The sequence below is a fragment of the Oncorhynchus keta genome, chromosome 30 (genome assembly GCF_023373465.1).
Source record: "Oncorhynchus keta strain PuntledgeMale-10-30-2019 chromosome 30, Oket_V2, whole genome shotgun sequence".
NCBI lineage: Eukaryota > Metazoa > Chordata > Actinopteri > Salmoniformes > Salmonidae > Oncorhynchus > Oncorhynchus keta.
Window position 1 is genome coordinate 33,310,103 of NC_068450.1, and position 26,821 is coordinate 33,336,923.

General features: G+C 54.2%; 1 protein-coding gene across 3 annotated transcripts in view; it reads left to right on the forward strand.

The window, feature by feature from the left end:
- Window positions 1-26,821, forward strand: part of drp2 (dystrophin related protein 2) — a 254,344-nt gene that overhangs the window by 182,789 nt on the left and 44,734 nt on the right. For all 3 annotated transcript variants that reach the window (XM_052488310.1, XM_052488312.1, XM_052488311.1), the window contains 4 exons: window positions 1,410-1,471; window positions 1,927-2,001; window positions 3,488-3,692; window positions 26,050-26,135. In XM_052488310.1, coding sequence (XP_052344270.1) covers window positions 1,410-1,471; window positions 1,927-2,001; window positions 3,488-3,692; window positions 26,050-26,135 — 428 coding nt within the window. The remainder of the gene's footprint in view (window positions 1-1,409; window positions 1,472-1,926; window positions 2,002-3,487; window positions 3,693-26,049; window positions 26,136-26,821) is intronic.

A 26,821-nucleotide genomic window follows, 5' to 3' on the forward strand; every position in this document is an offset into this window, starting at 1 on the left:
GGTTGTCTGTTTAATGACGTGTAGAGACAGTAGCGACTCTCTATGTGAAACCTCTTGCATGTCCGCCCTACAGTGCACCTGTAAAAGTATTCAGACCCCTTCACTTTTTTCACATTTTGTTACGTTACAGCCTTATTCTAAAATTGATTAAATGTTTGTTTTTTTCATCAATCTACACATAATGACAAAGCAAAAAGAGGTTTGTAGAAATCTTTGCAAAGGTATTAAAAATACAAATCTGAAATATCACATTTACTTATCTCCGTCAGATCAGTAGAGCTATCGCCGGTGCACAGTGAAGGGTGAGGAGTGGTCGTCGTGGAACATTGGTCCTACTATCTTGTTGCTGCTGTGTGTCTGACTTTTACAGGTCCTTTATAGATGGAGACTACAGACACCAATATTTCTCAGTTGTGTTTTCATCAGACATGATTCTTTATAGGTACCTTCATGTGTGTGTAAAATATGTTCTCAGATTGTTACTCGTAGATTTTAGATGTGTGTGAAAATGTTTTTGTTGTTGTTGAAAGCCGATATACATCCGTTGTTTAGCTGGAAGGGGATGTTCATATCCTGTGTATTTGATGTGATATGTGGTTGTCTCACCTACAGTAGCTATCTTTAGATGGATGCACTTGCTGTGAGTCACTCTGAATAAGTGCATCTGTTAAATGACTCAAATGTCAAACATAAATGTTTTACATACATATCATTTTTAAAATTATTATTAAATATTGATGTCACAAATGTATAATTCGTAAATGTATGTATAAAAATGTCATTTGTTACATTTGACTGAACCTAGCAGTTCTACTTATTTCTCTGAGAGTGAGACAGATATATACCATTTCGCAGAACAATACATGATTATTTGTCTCTCTGAAATGAAACCATCAAGTGATAGATTTTAAACTAATGCATGCCTGTCATTGAACATCCTCATGCCGTGGTTATATAGTGAAAAAACACACCAATCTTTCATAATTTCTTTAAACAATAAAAGCTCATTTACAAACATTTCTGAAAATGGATATATAGCGTTTTGGAATTAAATTATTCACCTTCTCCCCTCTCCCCCTCTCCCTCTCTCCCCTCTCCTCTCTCCTCTCTCCTCTCTTCCCCTCTCCCTCTCTCCTCTCCCTCTCTCTCCTCTCCCTCTCCCCCTCTCCCTCTCTCCCCTCTCCTCTCTCCCCCTCTCCCTCTCTCCCCTCTCCCCCTCTCCCTCTCCCCTCTCCTCTCTCCCCTCTCCCTCTCTCCCCTCTCCTCTCTCCCTTCCTCTCTCCCCTCTCCTCTCTCCCCCTCTCCTCTCTCCCCTCTCCCTCTCTCCCCTCTCCTTTCTCCCTTCCTACTCTCCCTCTCTCCCCTCTCCCTCTCTCCCCTCTCCTTTCTCCCTTCCTACTCTCCCTCAGCCATCAGGCCCAGACGACGTGCTGGGACCATCCAAAAATGACGGAGCTGTACCAGGTGCTGGGTAAGATAAAGACAATGAAAGAGTTAGGCCCTTACCGTGCACCTCCGCAGGGCCTCCAGAGGCCCACAGAGCCCCTGCCACCATCACCCTGTACCTCATTAAGGGCCCATATTTCAGACACCCCCCAACACCGACGGCACCATTCTCATTAACCTGCGGGAACAATTTGACGGCTCTGTGATTGCTTTTTCCTACATTTAATTTGAATCAATTGTTATTAATGTGATCTGACATCCCTCTGTGGGGGGGTGTTGCCCACACACCGACAGACAGACAGACTTGCTATGAGGCATTGAGGGAGTGGCATTATGTAGCAACATGACCCCTGCTAATGACTCACTGATGGGCTGATAAACACAGGGAGGATGAGAGCAGATGAGTAGGATGTCCTTGCCATCACTTAACTTTCATTTTTTTTTCTCTCTCTCTCTCCCCCTCTCTCCTTTCTTCATCAGCGGATCTGAACAACATCAAGTTCTCAGCGTACCGGACAGCCATGAAGCTGCGGCGGGTGCAGAAGGCTCTGAGATGTACGTATTGTGTTTGTCATGCAGGATAATTCAATTAATTAATTGGCCCAATTGAGTTACGTGAGGGGAGGTAATTAGTCAAGGTCAGTGAGGGATAAATGCGTGTGTGCCCCCTACAGGACCAAGCGGAGTAGCTTTATCTTCCGCAGTCCAGACGTCTCCTCCTCTCCTCCCCCCATCCCTCCCTTCCCCACGCTCTGGCTCCCCTGGCCACGCTTTACCACAGGGGGCTGCTCACATCCTTTTTCATGCTCTCTCCATTCACACTGTCGCTTTCTCTCCATTCAACTCTCCACCCCTCTTCGACCCTCCGACACAGGGAAATGGCCTGCGAAAGCACAGCATGAATGCACTGCTGAAAACGCTATACGCTCCTGCTACCGCTCCTGCTATCTCTCTCTCTCTCTCTCTCTCTCTCTCTCTCTCTCTCTATTTTTCCCTCTATCCCTCCTCATCCTGTTCTGGTCTGCTAGTCCGTGTCATTAGGAGAATTTATTGCCAGGCTGCCATAGTAACTACCTAGTCTCTCCCTCTCTCTCTCTCTCTCTCTCTCTCTCTCTCTCTCTCTCTCTCTCTCTCTCTCTCTCTCTCTCAGGGTTGGATAGGAGATGTTTCTCTCTCTCCTTCCTCTCTCTCCCTCTCTCACTCCTCTCTCCCTCTCTCTCTCTCTCTCTCTCTCTCTCTCTCTCTCTCTCTCTCTCTCTCTCTCTCTCTCTCTCTCTCTCTCTCTCAGGGTTGGATAGGAGATGTTTCTCTCTCCCTTCCTCTCCCTCTCCCTCTCTCCCTCTCTCTCTCCTCTCTCCCTCTCTCTCTCTCTCTCTCTCTCTCTCTCTCTCTCTCTCTCTCTATCTCTCTCTCTCTCTCTCTCTCTCTCTCTCTCTCTCTCTCTCTCTCTCTCTCTCTCTCTCTCTCTCTCTCAGGGTTGGAGAGATGTTTCTCTCTCTCCTTCCTTCCTCTCTCTCTCTCTCTCTCCCTCTCTCTCTCTCTCTCTCTCTCTCTCTCTCTCTCTCTCTCTCTCTCTCTCTCTCTCTCTCTCTCTCTCTCTCTCTCTCTCTCTCTCTCTGTCTCTCTCCCTTCCTCTTTCTAAGTATGGATTGAGCTCTATAAATGTCCATCTAAAATGCCTAGAAGTGACTCCTCTCGCAACCCTAACCCACTCCTGCCATCTCCTTATCTCCGCTATCCAATCACATCTGTCATTAGAGGACACCCTCTTATCTCCAGTCCTCTGCCCAGCCTGGGATGGCCATTCAAATTAGTTTAGAGGAGCAAAATCTAATTTGGTTTGGCGCTCTCGCAACATCTGTCAGCGCTTAAGTGGGGGGGAAAAGGTGGCTAAGCACTCTCTCCTTCACTCTCCTGTCCCCTGGTGGTTTGTGTGTGTGTGTGTGTGTGTGTGTGTGTGTGTGTGTGTGTGTGTGTGTGTGTGTGTGTGTGTGTGTGTGTGTGTGTGTGTGTGTGTGTGTGTGTGTGTGCGTCCATTCAGTGGACCTGCTGAGGCTGGTGAGTGTGGTGGACGTGTTTAGGGAGCAGGATCTGCAGCATGGGGAACATGTGATGGATGTGGTGGAGATGATTCATGCCCTGACTGGCCTGTATGAGAGACTGGAGGAGGAGAGGAGGGCCATCGTGGTCAACATCCCTCTCTGTGTGGACATGTGTCTCAACTGGCTGCTCAACGTCTACGACAGGTACAATTGACCACTGCTGACCTTTCACCTTGACCCCTTGCCCCCTGACCCTGTACCTTACATGGCCTCAACAAAACCAGGTCATATTTTTTAACTGGCTGTGTCAATGTCTCTTGGACATCACTGATAGCACATAGCAACACATTACCTCACCTCGTATTATCTTTGAGGGATTTTGGGTTCAGACAAAGTTTCATCTTCACCTAATTAGTGACGGTTCATGCCAGTTGTGTTGTTAGCTACTTGTAAATGCCACTCTAAGCTAATGAACCAAATAACTGTTTTTGTCAGTTCTGTTTCATAAGCATCTCTGTTTTGTCTGGGACACTCTGCCATTGACATTACTGCCAATACACCTCTCACATATGCTTGGCTAAATTCACCCTGTCTCCACCTCGCAAGTATAAAAACTTTTCCCACAATCAAGGACCATCACGCTCTGCTATTCCAGTGCTCTGATTGGTCGAGAGTCCTCTCAACGGGGCGTCTCGTTGGTGAAGTAGGCTGTGTGGCTGGGAGGCTTCGTCGTGAGTAAGATTACAGAGAGGCTGTAGCTCAATCAATCTGGCAGGCGTCCAATCAGGGCAACTGAGACCCAGCAGAAGCATAAACTGTTTGATTCTGATTGCCTGTCTCTCTCTGTCAACTGCCAAGCCCTCCACAGAATCCGAGAGGCGCAATTCCCGGCGAACATGGAAAAAAGAGAGAGAAAAGAAACAGCCCCATTTTTTAAATAAACGCCATGAATGTATTTTGCAGCCCTTAACTACCTGCTGCTAACGAGTGGAAATCAGCTATTTTATCCTCCACATATATTTCCTGGAATTGCTTTTTTGTTTTCCGATAAATGAATGAGCTGTGCAGCGTCAAATCTAATGGAATGAAATGTTACTTGTCACATGCTGTACACATGTGTGTACAGTGTGTGTGTGTTTGCAGTGTGTGTGTGTGTGTGTGTGTTTGCAGTGTGTGTGTGTGTGTGTGTCCTGAGCTCCTCCGAGGGCATGTCACACTCTTTGGGTGTGCAGGGAGTAACACGTCCCACGTGGTGAGGAGCTGGGGGCGCATATTGAAGATGACACACGGCAGACAGGTGCTGACATGCCCTCGCTTCTCTTCGCTTCTCCCCCTGCCTCTCCTATGTCTCCCCCTGCCTCTCCTATGTCTCCCCCTGCCTCTCCTCTGTCTCCCCCTGCCTCTCCTCTGTCTCCCCCTGCCTCTCCTATGTCTCCCCTGCCTCTCCTATGTCTCCCCCTGCCTCTCCTCTGTCTCCCCTGCCTCTCCTATGTCTCCCCCCTGCCTCTCCAATGTCTCCCCTGCCTCCTATGTTCTCTGCCTCTGCTCCCTGCCTCTCCTATGTCTCCCCTGCCTCTCCTATGTCTCCCCTGCCTCTCCAATGTGTCCCCTGTCTCCCCCTGCCATCTCCTATGTCTCCCCTGCCTCCTCTCCCCTGCCTCCAATCCCCTCTCTGTCTCCCCCCCTGCCTCTCCTATGTCTCCCCTGCCCAATCTCTGCTCTCTCCCTGCCTCTCCTATGTCTCCCCTGCCTGTCTCCCCTGCCTCTCCTATGTCTCCTCTGCCTCTCCTATGTCTCCCCCTGCCTCTCCTATGTCTCCCCCTGCCTCTCCTATGTCTCCCCCTGCCTCCCCTATGTCTCCCCTGCCTCTCCTATGTCTCCCCTGCCTCTCCTATGTCTCCCCTGTCCAATGTCTCCCCTGCCTCTCCTATGTCTCCCCTGCCTCTCCAATGTCTCCTCTGCCTCTCCTATGTCTCCCCTGCCTCTCCTATGTCTCCCCCTGCCTCTCCTATGTCTCCCCTGCCTCTCCTATGTCTCCCCTGCCTCTCCTATGTCTCCCCCTGCCTCTCCTATGTCTCCCCTGCTCTCAATGTCCTCTGCCTATGTCTCCTCTGCCTCTCCTATGTCTCCCCCTGCCTCTCCTATGTCTCCCCCTGTCTCCTATGTCTCCCCTGCCTCTCCTATGTCTCCCCCTGTCTCCCCCTGCCTCTCCAATGTCTCCTCTGCCTCCCCCCTGCCTCTCCTATGTCTCCTCTGCCTCTCCTATGTCTTCTATGTCTCCCCTGCCTCCCTGTCTCCTCCTCTCCTATGTCTCCCCCTGCCTCTCCTCCTCCCCTGCCTCCTATGTCTCCCTGCCTCTCCTATGTCTCCCTGCTGCCTCTCCTATGTCTCCCCTGCCTCTCCTATGTCTCCCCCTCTCCATGTCCTCTGCCTCTCCTATGTCTCCCCCTGCCTCTATGTCTCCCTGCCTCACCTATGTCTCCCCCTACTGCCCTCTCCTATGTCTCCCTGCCTCTCCTATGTCTCCCCCTGCCTCTCCTATGTCTCCCCCTGCCTCTCCTATGTCTCCCCTGCCTCTCCTATGTCTCCCCCTCCTATGTCTCCCCTGCCTCACCTATGTCTCCCCTGCCTCACCTGTCTCCCCCTGCCTCTCCTATGTCTCTCCTGCCTCTCCTGTCTCTCCTCCTCCTATGTCTCCCCCTGCCTCACCTATGTCTCCCCTGCCTCACCTATGTCTCCCCCTGCCTCACCTATGTCTCTCCTGCCTCTCCTATTTCTCCCCTGCCTCTCCTATGTCTCCCCTGCCTCACCTATGTCTCCCCTGCCTCACCTATGTCTCCCCCTGCCTCTCCTATGTCTCCCCCTGTCTCTCTATGTCTCCCCCTGCCTCACCTATGTCTCCCCTGCCTCACCTATGTCTCCCCCTGCCTCTCCTATGTCTCCCCTGCCTCTCCTATGTCTCCCCTGTCTCCCCTGCCTCCTAGGTCTCCCTGCCTCTCCTATGTCTCTCCTGCCTCTCCTATGTCTCCCCTGCCTCTCCTGTCTCTCTCTCTATGTCTCCCCCTGCCTCTCCTATTTCTCCCCCTGCCTCTGTCTCCCCTGCCTCTCCTGCCTCCTCTGTCTCCCCTGCCTCACCTATGTCTCCCCTGCCTCACCTATGTCTCCCCCTGCCTCTCCAATGTCCATCTGCCTGTCCTATGTCTCCTCTGCCTCTCCTATGTCTCCCCTGCCTCCTATGTCTCCCTGCCTCCAATGTCTCCCTGCCTCTCCTATGTCTCCCCTGCCTCCCAATGTCTCCTCTGCCTCCTATGTCTCCCTGCCCTGCCTCATCTCCTAATGTCTCCCTGCATCTCCCCTGCCCCTTATCCTATGTCTCCCCTGCCTCTCCAATGTCTTCATCTGTCTCTCCTATGTCTCCTCCTATGTCTCCCCCTGCCTCTCCAATGTCTCCCCTGCCTCTCCTATGTCTCCCCTGCCATCCTCTCCCCTGCCTCTCCAATGTCTCCCCTGCCTCTCCTATGTCTCCCCTGCCTCTCCAATGTCTCCCCTGCCTCCTGATGTCTCCTCTGCCTCTCCTATGTCTCCCCCTGCCTCTCCTATGTCTTCCTCTGCCTCTCCTATGTCTCCTCTGCCTCTCCTATGTCTCCCTGCCTCTCCAATGTCTCCCCTGCCTCACCTATGTCTCCCCCTGCCTCACCTATGTCTCCCCTGCCTCTCCTAGTCTCCCCTGCCTCTCCACCCCTGCCTCACCTATGTCTCCTCTGCCTCTCCTATGTCTCCCCTGCCTCACCTATGTCTCCCCCTGCCTCACCTATGTCTCCCCCTGCCTCTCCTATGTCTCCCTGTCTCTCGTATGTCTCCCTGCCTCACTGTCTCCCCTGCCTCACCTATGTCTCCCCCTGCCTCTCCTATGTCTCCCCTGCCTCTCCTATGTCTCCCCCTGTCTCTCCTGTCCTGCCTCTCCTATGTCTCCCCTGCCTTATCCAATGTCTCCCCTGCCTCTCCTATGTCTCCTCTGCCTCTCCTATGTCTCCTCTGCCTATGTCTCCCCTGCCTCTCCAATGTCTCCCCTGCCTCTCCTATGTCTCCTCTGCGCTCCTATGTCTCCTCTGCCTCCCTATGTCTCTCTCCTATGTCTCCCTGCCTCCTCCAATGTCTCCTCTGCTCTCCTATGTCTCCTCTGCCTCTCCTATGTCTCCTCTGCCTCTCCTATGTCTCCTCTGCCCCTGTCTCTCCTGCCTCTCCAATGTCTCCTCTGCCTCTCCTATGTCTCCTGCCTCCTGGCTTCCTCTGCCTCTCCTGTGTCTCCTCTGCCCCCCCTGCCTGTCTCCCCTGCCTCTCCAATGTCTCCTCTGCCTATCCTATGTCTTCCTCTGCATCTGCTCCTCTGCCCCTGTCTCCCCTCTATGTGCTCTATGTCTCCCTGCTCCCCCTGCCTCCAATGTCTCCCTGCCTCTCCAATGTCTCCCTCTGCCTGTCTCTCCTATGTCCCCTGCCCTATGTTCCCCTCCTGCCTCACCTATGTCTCCCCTGCCTCTCCTATGTCTCCTCTGCCTCTCCTATGTCTTCCCCTGCCTCTCCTATGTCTCCCTGCCTCTCCAATGTCTCCTCTGCTCTCCAATGTCTCCCTGCCATGTCCTATGTCTCCCCTGCCTCACCTGTGTCTCTGCCTCCCTGTCTCCCCTGCCTCTCCTATGTCTCCTATGTCTCCCCCTGCCTCTCCTATGTCTCCCCTGCCTCACCTATGTCTGTGCCTCACCTATGTCCCTGCCTCTCATGTCTCCCCTGCCTCACCTATGTCTCCCCTGCCTCCCTATGTCTCCCCTGCCTCACCTATGTCTCCCCCTGCCTCACCTATGTCTCCCCTGCCTCTCCTATGTCTCCCCTGCCTCACCTATGTCTCCCCCTGCCTCTCCTATGTCTCCCCTGTCTCTCGTATGTCTCCCCTGCCTCACCTATGTCTCCCCTGCCTCACCTATGTCTCCCCTGCCTCTCCTATGTCTCCCCCTGCCTCTAATATGTCTCTCCTGCCTCTCCTATGTCTCTCCCTGCCTCTAATATGTCTCCCCTGCCTCACCTATGTCTCCCCCCTGCCTCACCTAGGTCTCCCCTGCTTCACCTATGTCTCTCCTGCCTCTCCTATTTCTCCCCTGCCTCTCCTATGTCTCCCCTGCCTCACCTATGTCTCCCCTGCCCTCACCTATGTCTCCCCTGCCTCTCTATGTCTCCCCTGTCTCTCGTATGTCTCCCCTGCCTCACCTATGTCTCCCCTGCCTCACCTATGTCTCCCCTGCCTCTCCTATGTCTCTCCCCCTCTAATATGTCTCCTTGCCTCTCCAATGTCTCTCCTGCCTCTCCTAGGTCTCCCCTGCCTTATCCTATGTCTCTCCTGCCTCTCCTATGTCTCCCCTGCCTCTCCTATGTCTCCCCCTGCCTCTCCTGTCTGTCTCCCCTGCCTCTCCTACCATAGTCTCCCCCTGCCTCACCTATGTCTCCCCCTGCTCATCCTATGTCTCCCTGCCTCTCCTATGTCTCCCCTGCCTCTCCTATGTCTCCCTGCCTCTCCTATGTCTCCCCCTGCCTCTAATATGTCTCTCTGCCTCTCCTATGTCTCCCCTGCCTCTCCTAGGTCTCCCCTGCCTCTCCTATGTCTCCCCCTGCCTCTCCTAATGTCTCCCCTGCCTCTCCTAGGTCTCCCCCTGCTTCACCTATGTCTCTCCTGCCTCTCCTATTTCTCCCCTGCCTCCTATGTCTCCCCCTGCCTCACCTATGTCTCTCCTGCCTCTACTATGTCACCCTGCCTCACCTATGTCTCTCCTGCCTCTAATATGTCTCCCCCTGCCTCACCTTTGTCTCTCCTGCCTCTAATATGTCTCCCCTTGCCTCTCCAATGTCTCCCCCTGCCTCTCCTCTGTCTCCCCTGCCTCTCCTATGTCTCCTCTGTTCCTGCCTCTCCTATGTCCTCTGCTCTGCCTCTCTGATATGCTATGTCTCTCCAATGTTCCCCTGCCTTATCCTATGTCTCCCCCTGCCTCTCCTATGTCTCCTCTGCCTTTCCTATGTCTTCCCTGCCTTCCAATCCTATGTCTTCCCTGCCTCTCTGCCTATGTCTCCTGCCTGCCTCTCCCATGTCTTCCCCTCCCCGCCCCCTTATCCTATGTCTCCCCTGCCTCACCTATGTCTCCCCTGCTCTCACCTATGTCTCCTGCCTCTCCTAATGTTCCCCCCCTGCCTTCCAATGTCTCCCCTGCCTCCTATGTCTCTCTGCCTCTCCTATGTCCCCTGCCTCTATGTCTCCCCCTGCCTCTCCCAATGTCTCCTCTGTCTCCCTGTATCCCCTGTCCTATGTTCCCCTCTGCCTCCTATGTCTCCCTCATATGTCTCCTCTGCCTCTTCTCTATTATATCTGCCTCTCATATGTCTCCCCTGCCTCTTCTATGTCTCCTCTGCCTCCTAGGTCTCCCCTGCCTCTCCTATGTCTTCCCTGCCTCTCTATGTCTCCCTGCCTCTCCAATGTCTCTCTGTCTCCAGTGTCTCCCTCTGCCTCTCATATGTCTCCCCTGCCTCTCCTATGTCTCCCCTGCCTCTCCTATGTCTCCCCCTGCCTCCCAATGTCTCCCCTGCCTCTCCTGTGTCTCCCCCTGCCTCTCCTCCCCCTGCCTCCTCCTATGTCTCCTCTGCCTCTCCTATGTCTCTCCCTGTCTCCTCTGCCTCTCCTATGTCTTCCTGCCTCTCCTATGTCTCCTCTGCCTCTCCAATGTCTCCTCTGCCTCTCCAATGTCTCCTCTGCCTCCTATGTCTCCCCTGCCTCCCCTATGTCCTATGTCTCCCCTCCTCTCCAATGCTCCATGCCTCTCCTATGTCTCCTCTGCCTCTCCTATGTCCCCTGCCTCTCCAATGTCTCTGCCTCACCTATGTCTCCCCCTGCCTCACCTATGTCTCTGCCTCTCCTATGTCTCCCCTGCCTCACCTATGTCTCCTCCCTGCCTATCCTATGTCTCCTCTGCCTCTCCTATGTCTCCCTGCCTCACCTATGTCTCCCCTGCCTCTCCTATGTCTCCCTGTCTCTCGTATGTCTCCCTGCCACCTATGTCTCCCCCTGCCTCACCTATGTCCCCCTGCCTCTCCAATGTGTCCCCTGCCTCTCCTATGTCCCCTGCCTCTCCTCTCTGCCTCTCCTATGTCTCCCCCTGCCTCCTATGTCCCCCTGCCTCTCCATGTCTCCCCTGCCTCTCATATGTCCCCCTGCCTCTCCAATGTCTCCCTCTGCCTCTCCTGTGTCCCTGCCTCCCTGTGTCCCCTGCCTCCTATGTCTCCCCTGCCTTCCTATGTTTTTCTGCCTCCTCTCCCCTGCCTCTCCTATGTCCCCCTGCCTCCATGTCTCCCCTCTGCCTCCTATGTCTCCCCTCTCCTATGTCCCCTGCCTCTCCTATGCCTCCCCTGCTTGCTCTCTATGTCTCCTCTGCCTATGTCCTGCTCTCTCCTATGTCTCCCTGCCTCCTGTCTCCTCTGCCTCCTATGTCTTCTGCCCCTGTCTCCCCTGCCTTCCTATGTCTCCCCCTGCCTCACCTATGTCTCCCCTGCCTCACCTATGTCTCCCTGCCTCACCTATGTCTCCCTGCTCTCCTATGTCTCCCCTGCCTCTCCAATGTCTCCCCTGCCTCTCCTATGTCTCCCTGCCTCCTCAATGTCTCCTGCCTCTCCTATGTCAGTCTGCCTCTCCTATGTCTCCCCTGCCTCCCTATGTCTCCTGCCTCTCCAATGTCTCCCCCTGCCTCTCCTATGTCTCCCCCTGCCTCCTATGTCTCCCTCTGCCTCTCCTATGTCTCCCCCTGCCTCTCCAATGTCTCCCCCTGCCTCTCCTATGTCTCCCCTTCTGTCTTCTCCTATGTCTCCTCTGCCTCTCCCATGTCCCCCTGCCTCTCCAATGTCTCCCCTGCCTCACCTATGTCTCCCTGCCTCACCTATGTCTCCCCCTGCCTCTCCTATGTCTCCCCTGCCTCATATGTCTCCCCCTGCCTCTCTCTTCTTGTCCCCCTGCCTCTCCTATGTCTCCTCTGCCTCTCCTATGTCTCCCCCCTGTCTCCCCTGCCTCTCCTATGTCTCCTCTGCCTCTCCTATGTCTCCTCTGCCTCTCTATGTCTCCCCTGCCTCTCCATGTCTCCCCCCTGCCTCACCTGTCTCCCCTGCCTCACCTATGTCTCCCCTGCCTCCTATGTCATCCCCTGCCTCACGCAATGTCTCCCCCTGCCTCTCCTATGTCTCCCTGCCTCACCTATGTTGCCCTGCCTCACCTGTATGTCCCCCTGCCTCACCTATGTCTCCTCTGCCTCACCTATGTCTCCCCTGCCTCACCTATGTCTCCCTCTGCCTCTCCAATGTCTCCTCTGCCTCTCCTTGTCTCCTCTGCCTGCCAATGTCTCCCCCTGCCTCTCCTATGTCTCCTCTGCATATCCTATGTCTCCCCTGCCTCTCCAATGTCTCCCCTGCCTCACCTATGTCTCCCCCTCACCTATGTCTCCCCCTGCCTCTCCTATGTCTCCCCCTGCCTCACCTATGTCTCCCTGCCTCCTATGTCTCCCCTGCCTCTCCTATGTCTCCCCCTGTCTCCTATGTAATCCCCCTGCCTCTCCTATGTCTCCCCTGCCTCTCCTGTGAGTCTCCCCTGCCTCTCTCTCCCCTGCCTCACCTATGTCTCTCCTGCCTCTCTATGTCTCCCCCTGCCTCTCCTATGTCTCTCCTGCCTCTCTATGTCTCTCCTGCCTCTCCTATGTCTCCCCCTGCCTCTCCTATGTCTCCCCCTGCCTCACCTGTGTCTCTCCCTGCCTCTCTATGTCACCCCCTGCCTCACCTATGTCTCTCCCTGCCTCTAATATGTCTCCCCCTGCCTCTCCTTTGTCTCTCCCTGCCTCTAATATGTCTCCCCTTGCCTCTCCAATGTCTCTCCCTGCCTCTCCTAGGTCTCCCCTGCCTTATCCTATGTCTCTCCCTGCCTCTCCTATGTCTCCCCCTGCCTCTCCTATGTCTCCCCTGCCTCTCCTATGTCTCTCCTGCCTCTCCTATGTCTCCCCCTGCCTCTCCTATGTCTCCCCCTGCCTCCTGATGTCTCCCTCGCCTCTATGTCTCCCCTGCCTCTCCTATGTCTCCTGCCTCTCCTGTCGTCCCCTGCCTATGTCCTTTGTCTCCCATGCTGTCCTATGATGCCTGCTCCTGTCCCTTCCCATGTCTCCCCTGTCTCCCTAATGCCCCCTGTCGCTCTCCTGTCTCCCCTCGTTTTCCTATGTGTCTCCCTGCCTCCTATGTCTCCCCCTGCCTCACCTATGTCTCCCCTGCCTCTCCTATGTCTCCCCTGCCTCTCCTATGTCTCCCCCTGCCTCTCCTGCTCCCCTGCCTCTCCTATGTCTCCCCCTGCCTCTCCTATGTATCCCTCCTCACTATGTCTCCCCTGCCTCTCCTATGTCTTCCTGCCTCTCCTATGTCTCCCCTGCCTCTCCTATGTCTCCCCCCTGCCTCTCCTATGTCTCCCCTGCCTCTCCTATGTCTCCCCCTCCTCATGTCTCCTATTCTCCCCTGCCTCTCCTGGTCTCCCCTGCCTCTCCTGTCTCCCCTGCCTCTCCTATGGTCTCTCCTGCCTCTCCTATGTCTCCCCTGCCTCTCCTATGTCTCCCCTGCCTCTCCTATGTCTTCCCTGCCTCTCCTATGTCTCCCCTGCCTCCCCTGCCTCCTATGTCTCCCCCTGCCTCTCCTATGTCTCCCTGCCTCTCGCTCCCCCCTCTGCCTCCGATGTTTTCCCCTGCCTCCTATATCTCCCCTGCCCTCCTATGTCTCCCCCTCTCCTATGTCTCCCCTGCCTCACCTGTCTCCCCTGCCTCTCCTAGGTCTCTCCTGCCTCTCCTATGTCTCCCCCTGCCTCTCCTATGTCTCCCCCTGCCTCCTATGTCTTCCCCTGCCTCTCCTATGTCTCCCCCTGCCTCTCCTATGTCTCCCCCTGCCTCTCCTATGTCGCCCCCTGCCTCTCCTAGGTCTCTCCTGCCTCTCTGTGTCTCCCCTGCCTCTCCTATGTCTCCCCCTGCCCTCCTATGTCTCCCCCTGCCTCCCTATGTCTCCCTGCCTCCTCTCCCTGCCTCTCCTATGTCTTCCCTGCCTCTCCTATGTCTTCCTCTGCCTCACCTATGTCTCCCCTGCCTCCTATGTCTCCCCCTGCCTCTCCTATGTCTCCCCCTGCCTCTCCTATGTCTCCCCCTGCCTCTCCTATGTCTCCCCCTGCCTCTCCTATGTCTCCCCCTGCCTCTCCTATGTCTCCCCCTGCCTCTCCTATGTCTTCCCCTGCCTCTCCTAGGTCTCTCCTGCCTCTCCTTTGTCTCCCCCTGCCTCTACTATGTCTCCCCCTGCCTCACCTTTCTCCCCTGCCTCTCCTAGGTCTCCCCTGCCTCTCCTATGTCTCCCCTGCCTCTCCTATGTCTTCCCTGCCTGCCTCCTATGTCTTCCCTCCCCTGCCTCTCCTATGTCTCCCCATGCCTCTGCCTATGTCTTCCCCTGCCTCTCCTATGTCTCCCCTGCCTCCTATGTCTTCCCTGCCTCCTATGTCTCCCCTGCCTTCCTATGTCTCCCCTGCCTCTCCTATGTCTCCCCCTGCCTCACCTCCCCCCTGTCTCCCCCCTGCCTCTCCTATGTCTCCCCCTGCCTCTGTCTCCCCTGCCTCTCCTATGTCTTCCCCTGCCTCTCCTATGTCTCCCCTGCCTCTCCTATGTCTCCCCTGCCTCTCTATGTCACCCCTGCTATGTCTCCTATGTCTCCCCTGCCTCTCCTATGTCTCCCCCTGCCTCTCCTATGTCTCCCCTGCCTCTCCTATGTCTCCCCCTGTCTCCCCTGCCTCTCCTATGTCTCCCCCCTGCCTCTCCTATGTCTCCCCCTGCCTCTCCTATGTCTCCCTGCCTCTCCTATGTCTCCCCTGCCTCTCCTATGTCTCCCCTGCCTCTCCTATGTCTCCCCTGCTTCCCCTGCCTCCTTTGTCTCTCCCTGCCTCACCTGTCTCCCCTGCCTCTCCTATGTCTCCCCTGCCTCTCCTATGTCTCCCCCTGCCTCTCCTATGTCTTCCCTGCCTCTCCTAGGTCTCTCCTGCCTCTCCTTTGTCTCCCCTGCCTCTCCTAGGTCTCCCTGCCTTATCCTATGTCTCCTCTGCCTCTCCTATGTCTCCTCTGCCTCTCCTATGTCTTCCTGTCCTATGTCTCCCCTATGTCTCCCCCTGCCTCTCCTATGTCTCCTCTGCCTCTGCCTCTCCTATGTCTTCCCTGCCTTATCCTATGTCTCCTCTGCCTCTCCTATGTCTCCTCTGCCTCTGCTCTCCTATGTCTTCCCCTGCCTCTCCTATGTCTCTATGTCTCCTCTGCCTCTCCTATGTCTCCCCCTGCCTCTCCTATGTCTCCCCTGCCTTATCCTATGTCTCCCTGCCTCTCCTATGTCTCTGCCTCCCTATGTTCTGCCTCTCCTGTGTCTCCCCTGCCTCTCCTATGTCTCCCCCTGCCCCTATGTCTCCTCTGCCTCTCCTATGTCTCCTCTGCCTCTCCTATGTCTCTCCTGCCTTATCCTATGTCTCCTCTGCCTCTCCTATGTCTTCCCTGCCTCTCCTATGTCTCCCCTGCCTCTCTATGTCTCCCCTGCCTCTCCTATGTCTCCCCTGCCTCTCCTATGTCTCCCCTGCCTCTCCTATGTCACCCCTGCCTCTCCTAGGTCTCTCCTGCCTCTCCTATGTCTCCCCCTCCTGCCTCTCCTATGTCTCCCCCTGCCTCCTATGTCTCCCCTGCCTCTCCTATGTCTCCCCTGCCTCTCCTATGTCTCCCCTGCCTCTCCTATGTCTTCCCTCTGCCTCTCCTATGTCTCCCCTGCCTCTCCTATGTCTCTCCCTGCCTCTCCTATGTCTCCCTGCCTCTCCTATGTCACCCCCTGCCTCTCCTATGTCTCCCCCTGCCTCTCTATGCCCCCCTCTCCCTATGTCTCCCCTGCCTCTCCTATGTCTTCCCCTGCCTCTCCTAGGTCTCTCCTGCCTCCTTTGTCTCCCCTGCCTCTACTATGTCTCCCCTGCCTCACCTTTCTCCCCCCTGCCTCTCCTAGGTCTCCCCTGCCCTGCTCCCCTGCCTCTCCTATGTCTTCCCCTGCCTCTCCTATGTCACCTCTACCTCCCTATGTCTCCTCTGCCTCTCCTATGTCTTCCCCTGCCTCTCCTTTGTCTCTCCCTGCCTCACCTGTCTCCCCCTGCCTCTCCTATGTCTCCCCCTGCCTCTCCTATGTCTCCCCCTGCCTCTCCTATGTCTTCCCCTGCCTCTCCTAGGTCTCTCCTGCCTCTCCTTTGTCTCCCCTGCCTCTCTATGTCTTCCCCTGCCTTATCCTATGTCTCCTCTGCCTCTCCTATGTCTCCTCTGCCTCTCCTATGTCTCCCCTGCCTCTCCTATGTCTCCCTGCCTCTCCTATGTCTCCCCCTATGTCTCCTCTGCCTCCTATGTCTCCTCTGCCTCTCCTATGTCTTCCTGCCTCTCTGTCTCTCTGCCTCTCTATGTCTCCTCTGCCTCTCCTATGTCTTCCCCTGCCTCTCTATGTCTCCCTATGTCTCCTCTGCTCCTATGTCTCCCCTGCCTCTCCTATGTCTCCCCTGCCTTATCCTATGTCTCCTCTGCCTCTCCTCCTCTGCCTCTCCTATGTCTCCCCTGCCTCCTATGTCTCCCCTGCCTCTCCTATGTCTCCCTGCTCTGCCTCTCCTATGTCTTCCTCCTCTCCTATGTCTCCCATGTCTTCCTTGCCTCTCCTATGCCTCTCCTCCCATGCATCCTGTCCCCTGCCTCATATGTCTCCTCTGCCTCTCCTATGTCTCCCCTGCCTTATCCTATGTCTTCCCTGCCTCTCCTATGTCTTCTGCCTCCTATGTCTCCCCTGCCTCTCCTATGTCTTCCCTGCCTCTCCTATGTCTCCCTGCCTCCTCCTGTCTCCCCTGCCTCTCCTATGTCTCCCCCTGCCTCTCCTATGTCTCCCCCTGCCTCTCCTATGTCTTCCCTGCCTCTCCTAGGTCTCCCTGCCTCTCCTATGTCTCCCCTGCCTCTCCTATGTCTCCCCTGCCTTATCCTATGTCTCCTCTGCCTCTCCTATGTCTCCTCTGCCTCTCCTATGTCTCCCCCTGCCTCTCCTATGTCTCCCCTGCCTCTCCTATGTCTCCCCTGCCTTATCCTATGTCTCCTCTGCCTCTCCTATGTCTCCTCTGCCTCTCCTATGTCTCCCTGCCTTATCCTATGTCTCCTCTGCCTCTCCTATGTCTCCTCTGCCTCTCCTATGTCTTCCCCTGCCTCTCCTATGTCTCCCCTGCCTCCTATGTCTCCTCTGCCTCTCCTATGTCTCCCCTGCCTCTCCTATGTCTTCCCCTGCCTTATCCTATGTCTCCTCTGCCTCTCCTATGTCTCCTCTGCCTCTCCTATGTCTTCCCCTGCCTTATCCTATGTCTTCCCTGCCTCTCCTATGTCTCCCCTGCCTCTCCTATGTCTCCTCTGCCTCTCCTATGTCTTCCCCTGCCTCTCCTATGTCTCCCCTGCCTCTCCTATGTCTCCCCCTGCCTCTCCTATGTCTCCTCTGCCTCTCCTATGTCTCCTCCTCTCCTATGTCACCCCCCTGCCTCTCCTAGGTCTCTCCTGCCTCTCCTATGTCTCCCCTGCCTCTCCTGATATGTCTCCCCTGCCTCTCCTATGTCTCCTCTGCCTGCCTCCTATGTCTCCCCTGCCTCCCTATGTCTTCCCTGCCTCTCCTATGTCTCCTCTGCCTCTCCTATGTCTCCCTGCCTCTCCTATGTCTTCCCTGCCTCTCCTATGTCTCCCCTGCCTCTCCTATGTCTCCCCCTGCCTCTCCTATGTCTCCCCCTGCCTCTCCTATGTCTCCCCCTGCCTCTCCTATGTCTCCCCCTGCCTCTCCTATGTCTTCCCCTGCCTCTCCTAGGTCTCTCCTGCCTCTCCTTTGTCTCCCCCTGCCTCTACTATGTCTCCCCCTGCCTCACCTGTCTCCCCCTGCCTCTCCTAGGTCTCCCCTGCCTCTCCTATGTCTCCCCCTGCCTCTCCTATGTCTTCCCCTGCCTCTCCTATGTCACCTCTGCCTCTCCTATGTCTCCTCTGCCTCTCCTATGTCTTCCCCTGCCTCTCCTTTGTCTCTCCCTGCCTCACCTGTCTCCCCTGCCTCTCCTATGTCTCCCCCTGCCTCTCCTATGTCTCCCCCTGCCTCTCCTATGTCTTCCCCTGCCTCTCCTAGGTCTCTCCTGCCTCTCCTTTGTCTCCCCCTGCCTCTCCTAGGTCTCCCCTGCCTTATCCTATGTCTCCTCTGCCTCTCCTATGTCTCCTCTGCCTCTCCTATGTCTCCCCCTGCCTCTCCTATGTCTCCCCTGCCTCTCCTATGTCTCCCCTGCCTTATCCTATGTCTCCTCTGCCTCTCCTATGTCTCCTCTGCCTCTCCTATGTCTCCCCTGCCTCTCCTATGTCTCCTCTGCCTCTCCTATGTCTCCTCTGCCTCTCCTATGTCTCCCCTGCATCTCCTGTGTCTGCCTCTCCTATGTCTCCTCTGCCCCCTGTCTCCCCCTGCCTCTCCTATGTCTGCCTGCCTTGTCCTATGTCTCCTGCCTTATCCTATGTCTCCTCTGCCTCTCCTATGTCTCCTCTGCCTCTCCTATGTCTTCCCCTGCCTCTCCTATGTCTCCCCTGCCTCTCCTATGTCTCCTCTGCCTCTCCTATGTCTCCCCCTGCCTCTCCTATGTCTCCCCTGCCTTATCCTATGTCTCCCCTGCCTCTCCTATGTCTCCCCTGCCTCTCCTAGGTCTCCCCTGCCTCTCCTATGTCTCTCCTGCCTTATCCTATGTCTCCTCTGCCTCTCCTATGTCTCCCCCTGCCTCTACTATGTCTCCCCCTGCCTCACCTGTCTCCCCCTGCCTCTCCTAGGTCTCCCCTGCCTCTCCTATGTCTCTCCTGCCTTATCCTATGTCTCCTCTGCCTCTCCTATGTCTCCTCTGCCTCTCCTATGTCTTCCCCTGCCTCTCCTATGTCTTCCCCTGCCTTATCCTATGTCTTCCCTGCCTCTCCTATGTCTCCTCTGCCTCTCCTATGTCTCCTCTGCCTCTCCTATGTCTCCCCCTGCCTCTCCTATGTCTCCTCTGCCTCTCCTATGTCTTCCCCTGCCTTATCCTATGTCTCCCCTGCCTCTCCTATGTCTCCTCTGCCTCTCCTATGTCTCCTCTGCCTCTCCTATGTCTTCCCCTGCCTTATCCTATGTCTTCCCTGCCTCTCCTATGTCTCCTCTGCCTCTCCTATGTCTTCCCCTGCCTTATCCTATGTCTTCCCCTGCCTCTCCTATGTCTTCCCCTGCCTTATCCTATGTCTCCTCTGCCTCTCCTATGTCTTCCCCTGCCTTATCCTGTCTCCTCTGCCTCTCCTATGTCTCCCCCTGCCTCTCCTATGTCTTCCCCTGCCTCTCCTATGTCTTCCCCTGCCTCTCCTATGTCTCCCCCTGCCTTATCCTATGTCTCCTCTGCCTCTCCTATGTCTCCCCTGCCTCTCCTATGTCTTCCCCTGCCTTATCCTAATGTCTCCCCTGCCTCTGTCTCCTGCCTCTCTTGTCTCCCCTGCCTCCTATGTCTCCCCTGCCTCTCTATGTCTCCTCTGCCTCTCCTATGTCTTCCTCTCCTATGTCTCTCTGCCTCTCCTATGTCTCCCCCTGCCTCTCCTATGTCTCCTCTGCCTCTCCTATGTCTTCCTGCCTTATCCTATGTCTTCCCTGCCTCTCCTATGTCTCCTCTGCCTCTCCTATGTCTCCCCTGCCTCTCCTATGTCTTCCCCTGCCTTATCCTATGTCTCCTCTGCCTCTCCTATGTCTTCCCCCTGCCTCTCCTATGTCTCTATGTCTCCTCTGCCTCTCCTATGTCTCCCTGCCTCTCCTATGTCTCCCCCTGCCTCTCCTATGTCTCCCTCCCCCCTGCCTTATCCTATGTCTCCTCTGCCTGTCCTCTGCCTCTCCTATGTCTCCCTGCCTCTCCTATGTCTTCCCCTGCCTTATCCTATGTCTTCCCCTGCCTCTCCTATGTCTCCTCTGCCTCTCCTATGTCTCCTCTGCCTCTCCTATGTCTTCCCTGCCTTATCCTGTAATGTCTTCCTGTCTGCCTCTTATGTCTCCCTGCCTCTCCTATGTCTCTCCTCTGCCTCTCCTATGTCTCCTCTCCCCTATGTCTCCTCTGCCTCTCCTATGTCTTCCCCTGCCTTATCCTATGTCTCCTCTGCCTCTCCTATGTCTCCTCTGCCTCTCCTATGTCTTCCCCTGCCTTCCTATGTCTCCTCTTCCTGTCCTAATGTCTTCCCTTTGTCTTCCCTGCCTTATCCTATGTCTTCTCTGCCTCTCCTATGTCTCCCCTGCCTCTCCTATGTCTCCCCTGCCTCTCCTAGGTCTCCCCTGCCTCTCCTATGTCTCTCATGCCTTATCCTATGTCTCCTCTGCCTTATCCTATGTCTCCCCTGCCTTATCCTATGTCTCCCCTACCTTATCCTATGTCTCCCCTGCCTCTCCTATGTCTCCCCTGCCTCTCCTAGGTCTCCCCTGCCTCTCCTATGTCTCCTCCTGCCTTATCCTATGTCTCCCCTGCCTTATCCTATGTCTCCCCTGCCTTATCCTATGTCTCCCCTGCCTTATCCTATGTCTCCCCTGCCTCTCCTATGTCTCTCCTCCTGCTCCTGCCTTATGTCTCCTCCCTCTCCTGCCTCTCCTATGTCTCCTCTGCCTTATCCTATGTCTCCCTGCCTATCCTATGTCTCCCCTGCCTCTCCTATGTCTCCCTGCCTCTACTATGTCTCCCCCTGCCTCCCCTGTCTCCCCCTGCCTCTCCTATCTCCCCTGCCTCTCCTATGTCTTCCCCTGCCTTATCCTATGTCTCCTCTGCCTCTCCTATATCCTCTGCCTCTCGTATGTCCCCTGCCTTATCCTATGTCTTCCCTGCCTCTCCTATGTCTCCTCTGCCTCTCCTATGTCTCCTCTGCCTCTCCTATGTCTTCCCCTGCCTTATCCTATGTCTTCCTGCCTCTCCTATGTTCCTCTGCCTCTCCTATGTCTTCCCTGCCTCTCCTATGTCTTCCCTGCCTCTCCTATGTCTCCTCTGCCTCTCCTATGTCTTCCCTGCCTTCCTATGTCTTCCCTGCCTTTCCTATGTCTCTCCTGCCCCTGCTCTCCTATGTCTTCCCTGCCTCTCCTATGTCTCCTCTGCCTCTCCTATGTCTTCCCCTGCCTGCTATCCTATGTCTCCTCTGCCTCTCCTATGTCTTCCCTGCCTTATCCTATGTCTCTCCCTGCCTCTCCTATGTCTCCTGCCTCTCCTATGTCTTCCCTGCCTCTCCTATGTCTTCCCCTGCCTCTCCTCCTATGTCTCCTCTGCCTCTCCTATGTCTTCCCCTGCCTCTCCTATGTCTTTCCCTGCCTCTCCTGTGTCTCCTCTGCCTCTCTATGTCTTCCCCTGCCTTATCCTATGTCTCCCCTGCCTCTCCTATGTCTCCCTGCCTCTCCTATGTCTTCCCTCCCCTGCCTGCCTCTCCTGATGTCTTATCTGCTCACCTATGTCTCCCCCTGCCTCTCCTATGTCTCCCCCTGCCTCTCCTATGTCTCCCCTGCCTCTCCTATGTCTCCCCCTGCCTCTCCGATGTCTCCCCCTGCCTCTCCTATGTCTCCCCCTGCCTCTCCTATGTCTTTCCCTGCCTCTCCTAGGTCTCTCCTGCCTCTCCTTTGTCTCCCCCTGCCTCTACTATGTCTCCCCCTGCCTCAACTGTCTCCCCTGCCTCTAATATGTCTCCCCCTGCCTCTCCTATGTCTCCCCCTGCCTCTACTATGTCTCCCCCTGCCTCTACTATGTCTCCCCCTGCCTCTACTCTGTCTCCCCCTGCCTCACCTGTCTCCCCCTGCCTCTAATATGTCTCCCCCTGCCTCTACTATGTCTCCCCCTGCCTCTACTATGTCTCCCCCTGCCTCTAATATGTCTCCCCCTGCCTCTAATATGTCTCCCCCTGCCTCACATGTCTCCCCCTGCCTCTAATATGTCTTCCCCTGCCTCTCCTATGTCTCCTCTGCCTCTCCTATGTCTCCCCTGCCTCTCCTATGTCTTCCCCTGCCTCATCCTATGTCTCCTCTGCCTCTCCTATGTCTTCCCCTGCCTCTCCTATGTCTTCCCCTGCCTCTCCTATGTCTCCTCTGCCTCTCCTATGTCTTCCCTGCCTTATCCTATGTCTTCCCCTGCCTCTCCTATGTCTCCACTCTCCTATGTCTCCTCTCCTATGTCTCCTCTGCCTCTCCTATGTCTCCACTGCCTCTCCTATGTCTCCTCTGTCTGTCTCCTCTGCCTTATCCTGTCTCCCCTGCCTCTCCTATGTCTCTCCCCTGCCTCTCCTATGTCTCCCCTGCCTCTCCTATGTCTCCACTGCCTCTCCTATGTCTCCCTGCCTCTCTATGTCTCCTCCCCTCCTGTCTTCCCTGCCTTATCCTATGTCTTCCCCTGCCTCCCTATGTCTTCCCCTGCCTCTCCTGTGTCTCTTCTGCCCTCCTATGTCTCCACTGCCTCCTATGTCTCTTCTGCCTCTCCTATGTCTCCTCTGCCTCTCCTATGTCTCCCCCTGCCTCTCCTATGTCTCCTCTGCCTCTCCTATGTTTCCTCTGCCTCTCCTATGTCTTCCCCTGCCTTATCCTATGTCTTCCCCTGCCTCTCCTATGTCTCTCTGCCTCTCCTATGTCTTCCCCTGCCTTCCTATGTCTCCCCTGCCTCTCCTATGTCTCCTCTGCCTCTCCTATGTCTCCTCTGCCTCTCCTATGTCTTCCCCTGCCTCTCCTATGTCTCCCTGCCTCTCCTATGTCTTCCCCTGCCTCTCCTATGTCTCCCCTGCCTCTCCTATGTCTTCCCCTGCCTTATCCTATGTCTTCCCCTGCCTCTCCTATGTCTCCTCTGCCTCTCCTATGTCTTCCCTGCCTCTCCTATGTCTTCCCCTGCCTCTCCTATGTCTCCTCTGCCTCTCCTATGTCTCCCCTGCCTCTCCTATGTCTTCCCCTGCCTCTCCTATGTCTCCCTGCCTCTCCTATGTCTTCCCCTGCCTCTCCTATGTCTCCCCCTGCCTCTCCTATGTCTCCCTGCCTCTCCTATGTCTTCCCCCTGCCTCTCCTATGTCTTCCCCTGCCTCTCCTATGTCTCCCCTGCCTCTCCTATGTCTCCTCTGCCTCTCCTATGTCTCCCCTGCCTCTCCTATGTCTCTCCTCTCATATGTCTCTGCCTCTCCTATGTCTCCTCTGCCTCTCTATGTCTTCCCCTGCCTCTCCTGTCTCCCTCTGCCTCTCCTATGTCTTCCCCTGCCTCTCCTATGTCTCCCCTGCCTCTCCTCTCCTTGCATCTCCCCCCTGCCTCTCATATGTCTCCCCCTGCCTCTCCTATGTCTCCTCTGCCTCTCCTGTCTCTCTGCCTCTCCTGTGTTCCCTGCCTCTCCTATGTCTTCCCCTGCCTCTCCTATGTCTCCCCTGCCTCTCCTATGTCTCCCCCTGCCTCTCCTATGTCTCCCCCTGCCTCTCCTATGTCTCCTCTGCCTCTCCTATGTCTCCCCCTGCCTCTCCTATGTCTCCTCTGCCTCTCCTATGTCTCCTCTGCCTCTCCCATGTCTCCCCCTGCCTCTCCTATGTCTCCTCTGCCTCACCAATGTCTCTCCCTGCCTCTCATATGTCTCTCCCTGCCTCACCTTTAGCCAATCAGTTGTGTTGTGACAAGGTAACCCTATTTGGTAAAAGACCAAGTCCATATTATGGCAAGAACAGCTCAAATAAGCAAAGAGAAACGACAGTCTATAATTACTTTAAGACATGAAGGTCAGTCAATCCGTAAAATGTCAGGAACTTTGAAAGTTTCTTCAAGCGCAGTCGCAAAAACCATCAAGCGCAATGATGAAACTGGCTCTCATGAGGACCACCACAGGAAAGGAATACCCAGAGTAACCTCTGCTGCAGAGGATAAGTTCATTAGAGTTAACTGCTCCTCAGGTTGCAGCCCAAATAAATGCTTCACAGAGTTCAAGTACCAGACATATTTCAACATCAACTGTTCAGGGGAGACTGTGTGAATCAGGCCTTCATGGTCGAATTGATGCAAAGAAACCACTACTAAAGGACACCAATAAGAAGAATAGACTTGCTTGGGCCAAGAAACATAAGCAATGGACATTAGACCTGTGGAAATCTGTCTTTTGGTCTGATGAGTCCAAATTTAAGAATTTTGGTTCCAACTGCCACGTCTTTGTGAGACGCAGAAGGAGATTGATGGAATGCTGCATCAGATGACCTGGCCCCGACAATCACTCAACCTCAACCCAATTGAGATGGTTTGGGATGAGTTAGACCGCAGAGTGAAGGAATGGCAGCCAACAAGTCCTCAGAATATGTGGCAACCCCTTCAAGACTGTTGGAAAAGTATTCCAGGTTATGCTGGTTGAGAGAATGCCAATAGTGTGCAAATCTGTCATCAAGGAAAAGGGTGGCTACTTTGAAGAATCTCAAATATGAAATACATTTTGATTTGTTTAACACTTTTTTGGTGTCATCTTTTTGATGTCATCACAATTATTCAACAATGTAGAAAATAATGTTTCGTTCCAGCCTTATTCAAATTGATTACATTGTTTTTTTTTCCCTCATCAATCTACACACAATACTCCATAAACACAAAGCAAAAACGGGTTTTTAGACATATTTGCATTCTTTTATTTATTAATAACTGAAATATTACATTTACATAAGTATTCAGACCCATTACTCAGTACTTTGTTGAAGCACCTTTGGCAGCGATTACAGCCTCATCTTCTTGGGTATGACGCTACAAGCTTGGCACACCTGTGTTTGGGGAGTTTCGTCCTTTCTTCTATGCAGATCCTCTCAAGCTCTTTCAGGTTGGATGGGGAGCGTTGAGTTATCGCTCCTTTAGCCTTCGGGACAGCCTCAATTTGTCGAGGCATGGACTCTACAAGGTGTCGAAAGCGTTCCACAGGGATGCTGGCCCATGTTGACTCCAATACTACCCACAGTTGTGTCAAATTTGGCTGGATGTCCTTTATTGATACACCCGGGAAACGGTTGTGTGTGAAAAACCCAGCAGCATTGCAGTTCTTGACGCAAACCAGTGCGCCTGGCACCTACAACCATACCCTGTCCAAAGGCACTTACATTTTTTTGTAGCCCATTCACGCTCTGAATGGCACACACACACAATCCATGTCTCAATTGTCTCAAAGCTTAAACATCCTTCTTTAACCTGTTTCCTCCCCTTCATCTACACTGATTGACATGGAATTCACCTGGATTCACCTGGTCAGTCTATGTCATGGCAAGAGCAGGTGTTCTTCATGTTTTTGTATACTCAGTGTACATGCTCCAGTGTGACTGGAGCCCGCAGCAGCACAGCTCTAGGGTCTGGACCCCCCCTGCAGCTCTTTTTCCCTGGTCTTCCACACTGTCAGTAGCCCTTTCTTGCAGTCAAATGACCGAGTGGCCTTATGGGTGGAATGTTATTCATATTTTTTAGTGATTAACCTTTAAATATCTAAGCTGTGGGATCAGTCTTGTCCTTGGCTGTGTGTTTAGGGTTGTTGGAAGGTGAACCTTCACCCCGGTCAGAGGACCTGAGCGCTCCAGAGCATCAAGGAACTCTCTGTACTTTGCTTCGTTCATCTTTCCCTCGATCCTGACTAGTCTCCCAGTCCCTGACACTGAACAACATCCCCACAGCATGATGCTGCCACCATCATGCTTTAACTTAGGGATGGTGCCAGGTTTCCTCCAGACGTAATGCTTGACATTCAGGCCAAAGAGTTCAATCTTGGTTTCATCAGACCAGAGAATCTTGTTTATCATGGTCTGAGAGTCCTTAAGGTGCCTTTTGGCAAACTCTCAGTGGGCTGTCGTGCATTTTACTGAGGAGTGGCTTCTGTCTGACCACTCTATCATAAAGGCCTGATTGGTGGAGTGCTGCAGAGATGTTTTGGTACCCTTCCCCAAATCTGTGCCTCGACAGAATCCTATCTCGAAGCTCTACGGACAATTCCTTCGACCTCATGGTTTAGTTTTTGCTCTGACATGCACTGTCAACTGTGGGACCTTTATATAGACAGGTGTGTGCCTTTCCAAATCATTTCCATGTCCAATGAAGTTGTAGAAACATCTGAAGGATGATCAATGGAAACAGAATGCACCTAAGCTCAATTTCGAGCCTCATACCAAAGGGTCTGAATACTATTATGTAAATAAGGTATTTCTGTTTTTATATTTAATACACTTGCAAACATATCTGAACTTATTTAGGCTTTGTTGTTATGGGGTATTGTGTGTAGATTGATGAGAAAAAAACATGTATTTAATCAATTTTGGAATAAAAATGTACTGTAACAAAATGTGGAAAAAGTCAAGGAGCCTGAATACTTTCTGAATGCACTGTATATATACAAAAATGTCTCTCTCTCTCTCTCTCTGACCTGCCCTCCTCCTTTCTCCAAAGTGGTCGCAATGGGAAGATACGCGTCCTCTCCTTCAAGACGGGACTGGTGAGCCTGTGCAATGCGGATGTTCAGGAGAAGTATAAATGTAAGTAGGATGTTCAGGAGAAGTATAAATGTAAGTATGAGTCCCGTTCATGTAGACACCACAGCCCTGCAGCCCCCTAACAAAGGAAGAAAAGAAAAAAACAGCCTGATTGCAAGCATTACATGAAGACAACCACTTAGGCTAATGAAGGGAATTACTCGCTCTCTCGCTCTGTCTGTCTGTCTGTCTCTCTCTCTCTCTCTCTCTCTCTCTCTCTCTCTCTCTCTCTCTCTCTCTCTCTCTCTCTGTCCTCTCTCTCCCTCTCTCTCTCTCTCTCTCTCTCTCCTCTCTCTCTCTGTCCTCTCTGTCTGTCCTATGTCCCTCTGTCTCTCTCTCTCTCTGGTCCTCCTCTCCCTCTCTCTCTCTCTCTGTCCCTCTCTCTCTCTCTCTCTCTCTCTGTCCCTCTCCTCTTCTCTCTGTCCTCTATCTCTCTCTTTCTCTCTGTCCCTCTCTCTTCTCTCTGTCCCTCTCTCTCTCTCTCTGTCTCTCTCTCTCTGTCCCTCTCTGTCTCTCTCTGTCTCTCTCTCTCTGTCCCTCTCTCTCTCTCTCTCTCTCTCTCTCTCTCTCTCTCTCTCTCTCTCTCTCTCTCTCTCTCTCTCTCTCTCTCTCTCTCTCTCTCTCTCTCTCTCTCTCTCTGCATGCTGGGAGTGATTGGTGCATGCTGGGAATTGTTTGAGTGAAGGAGT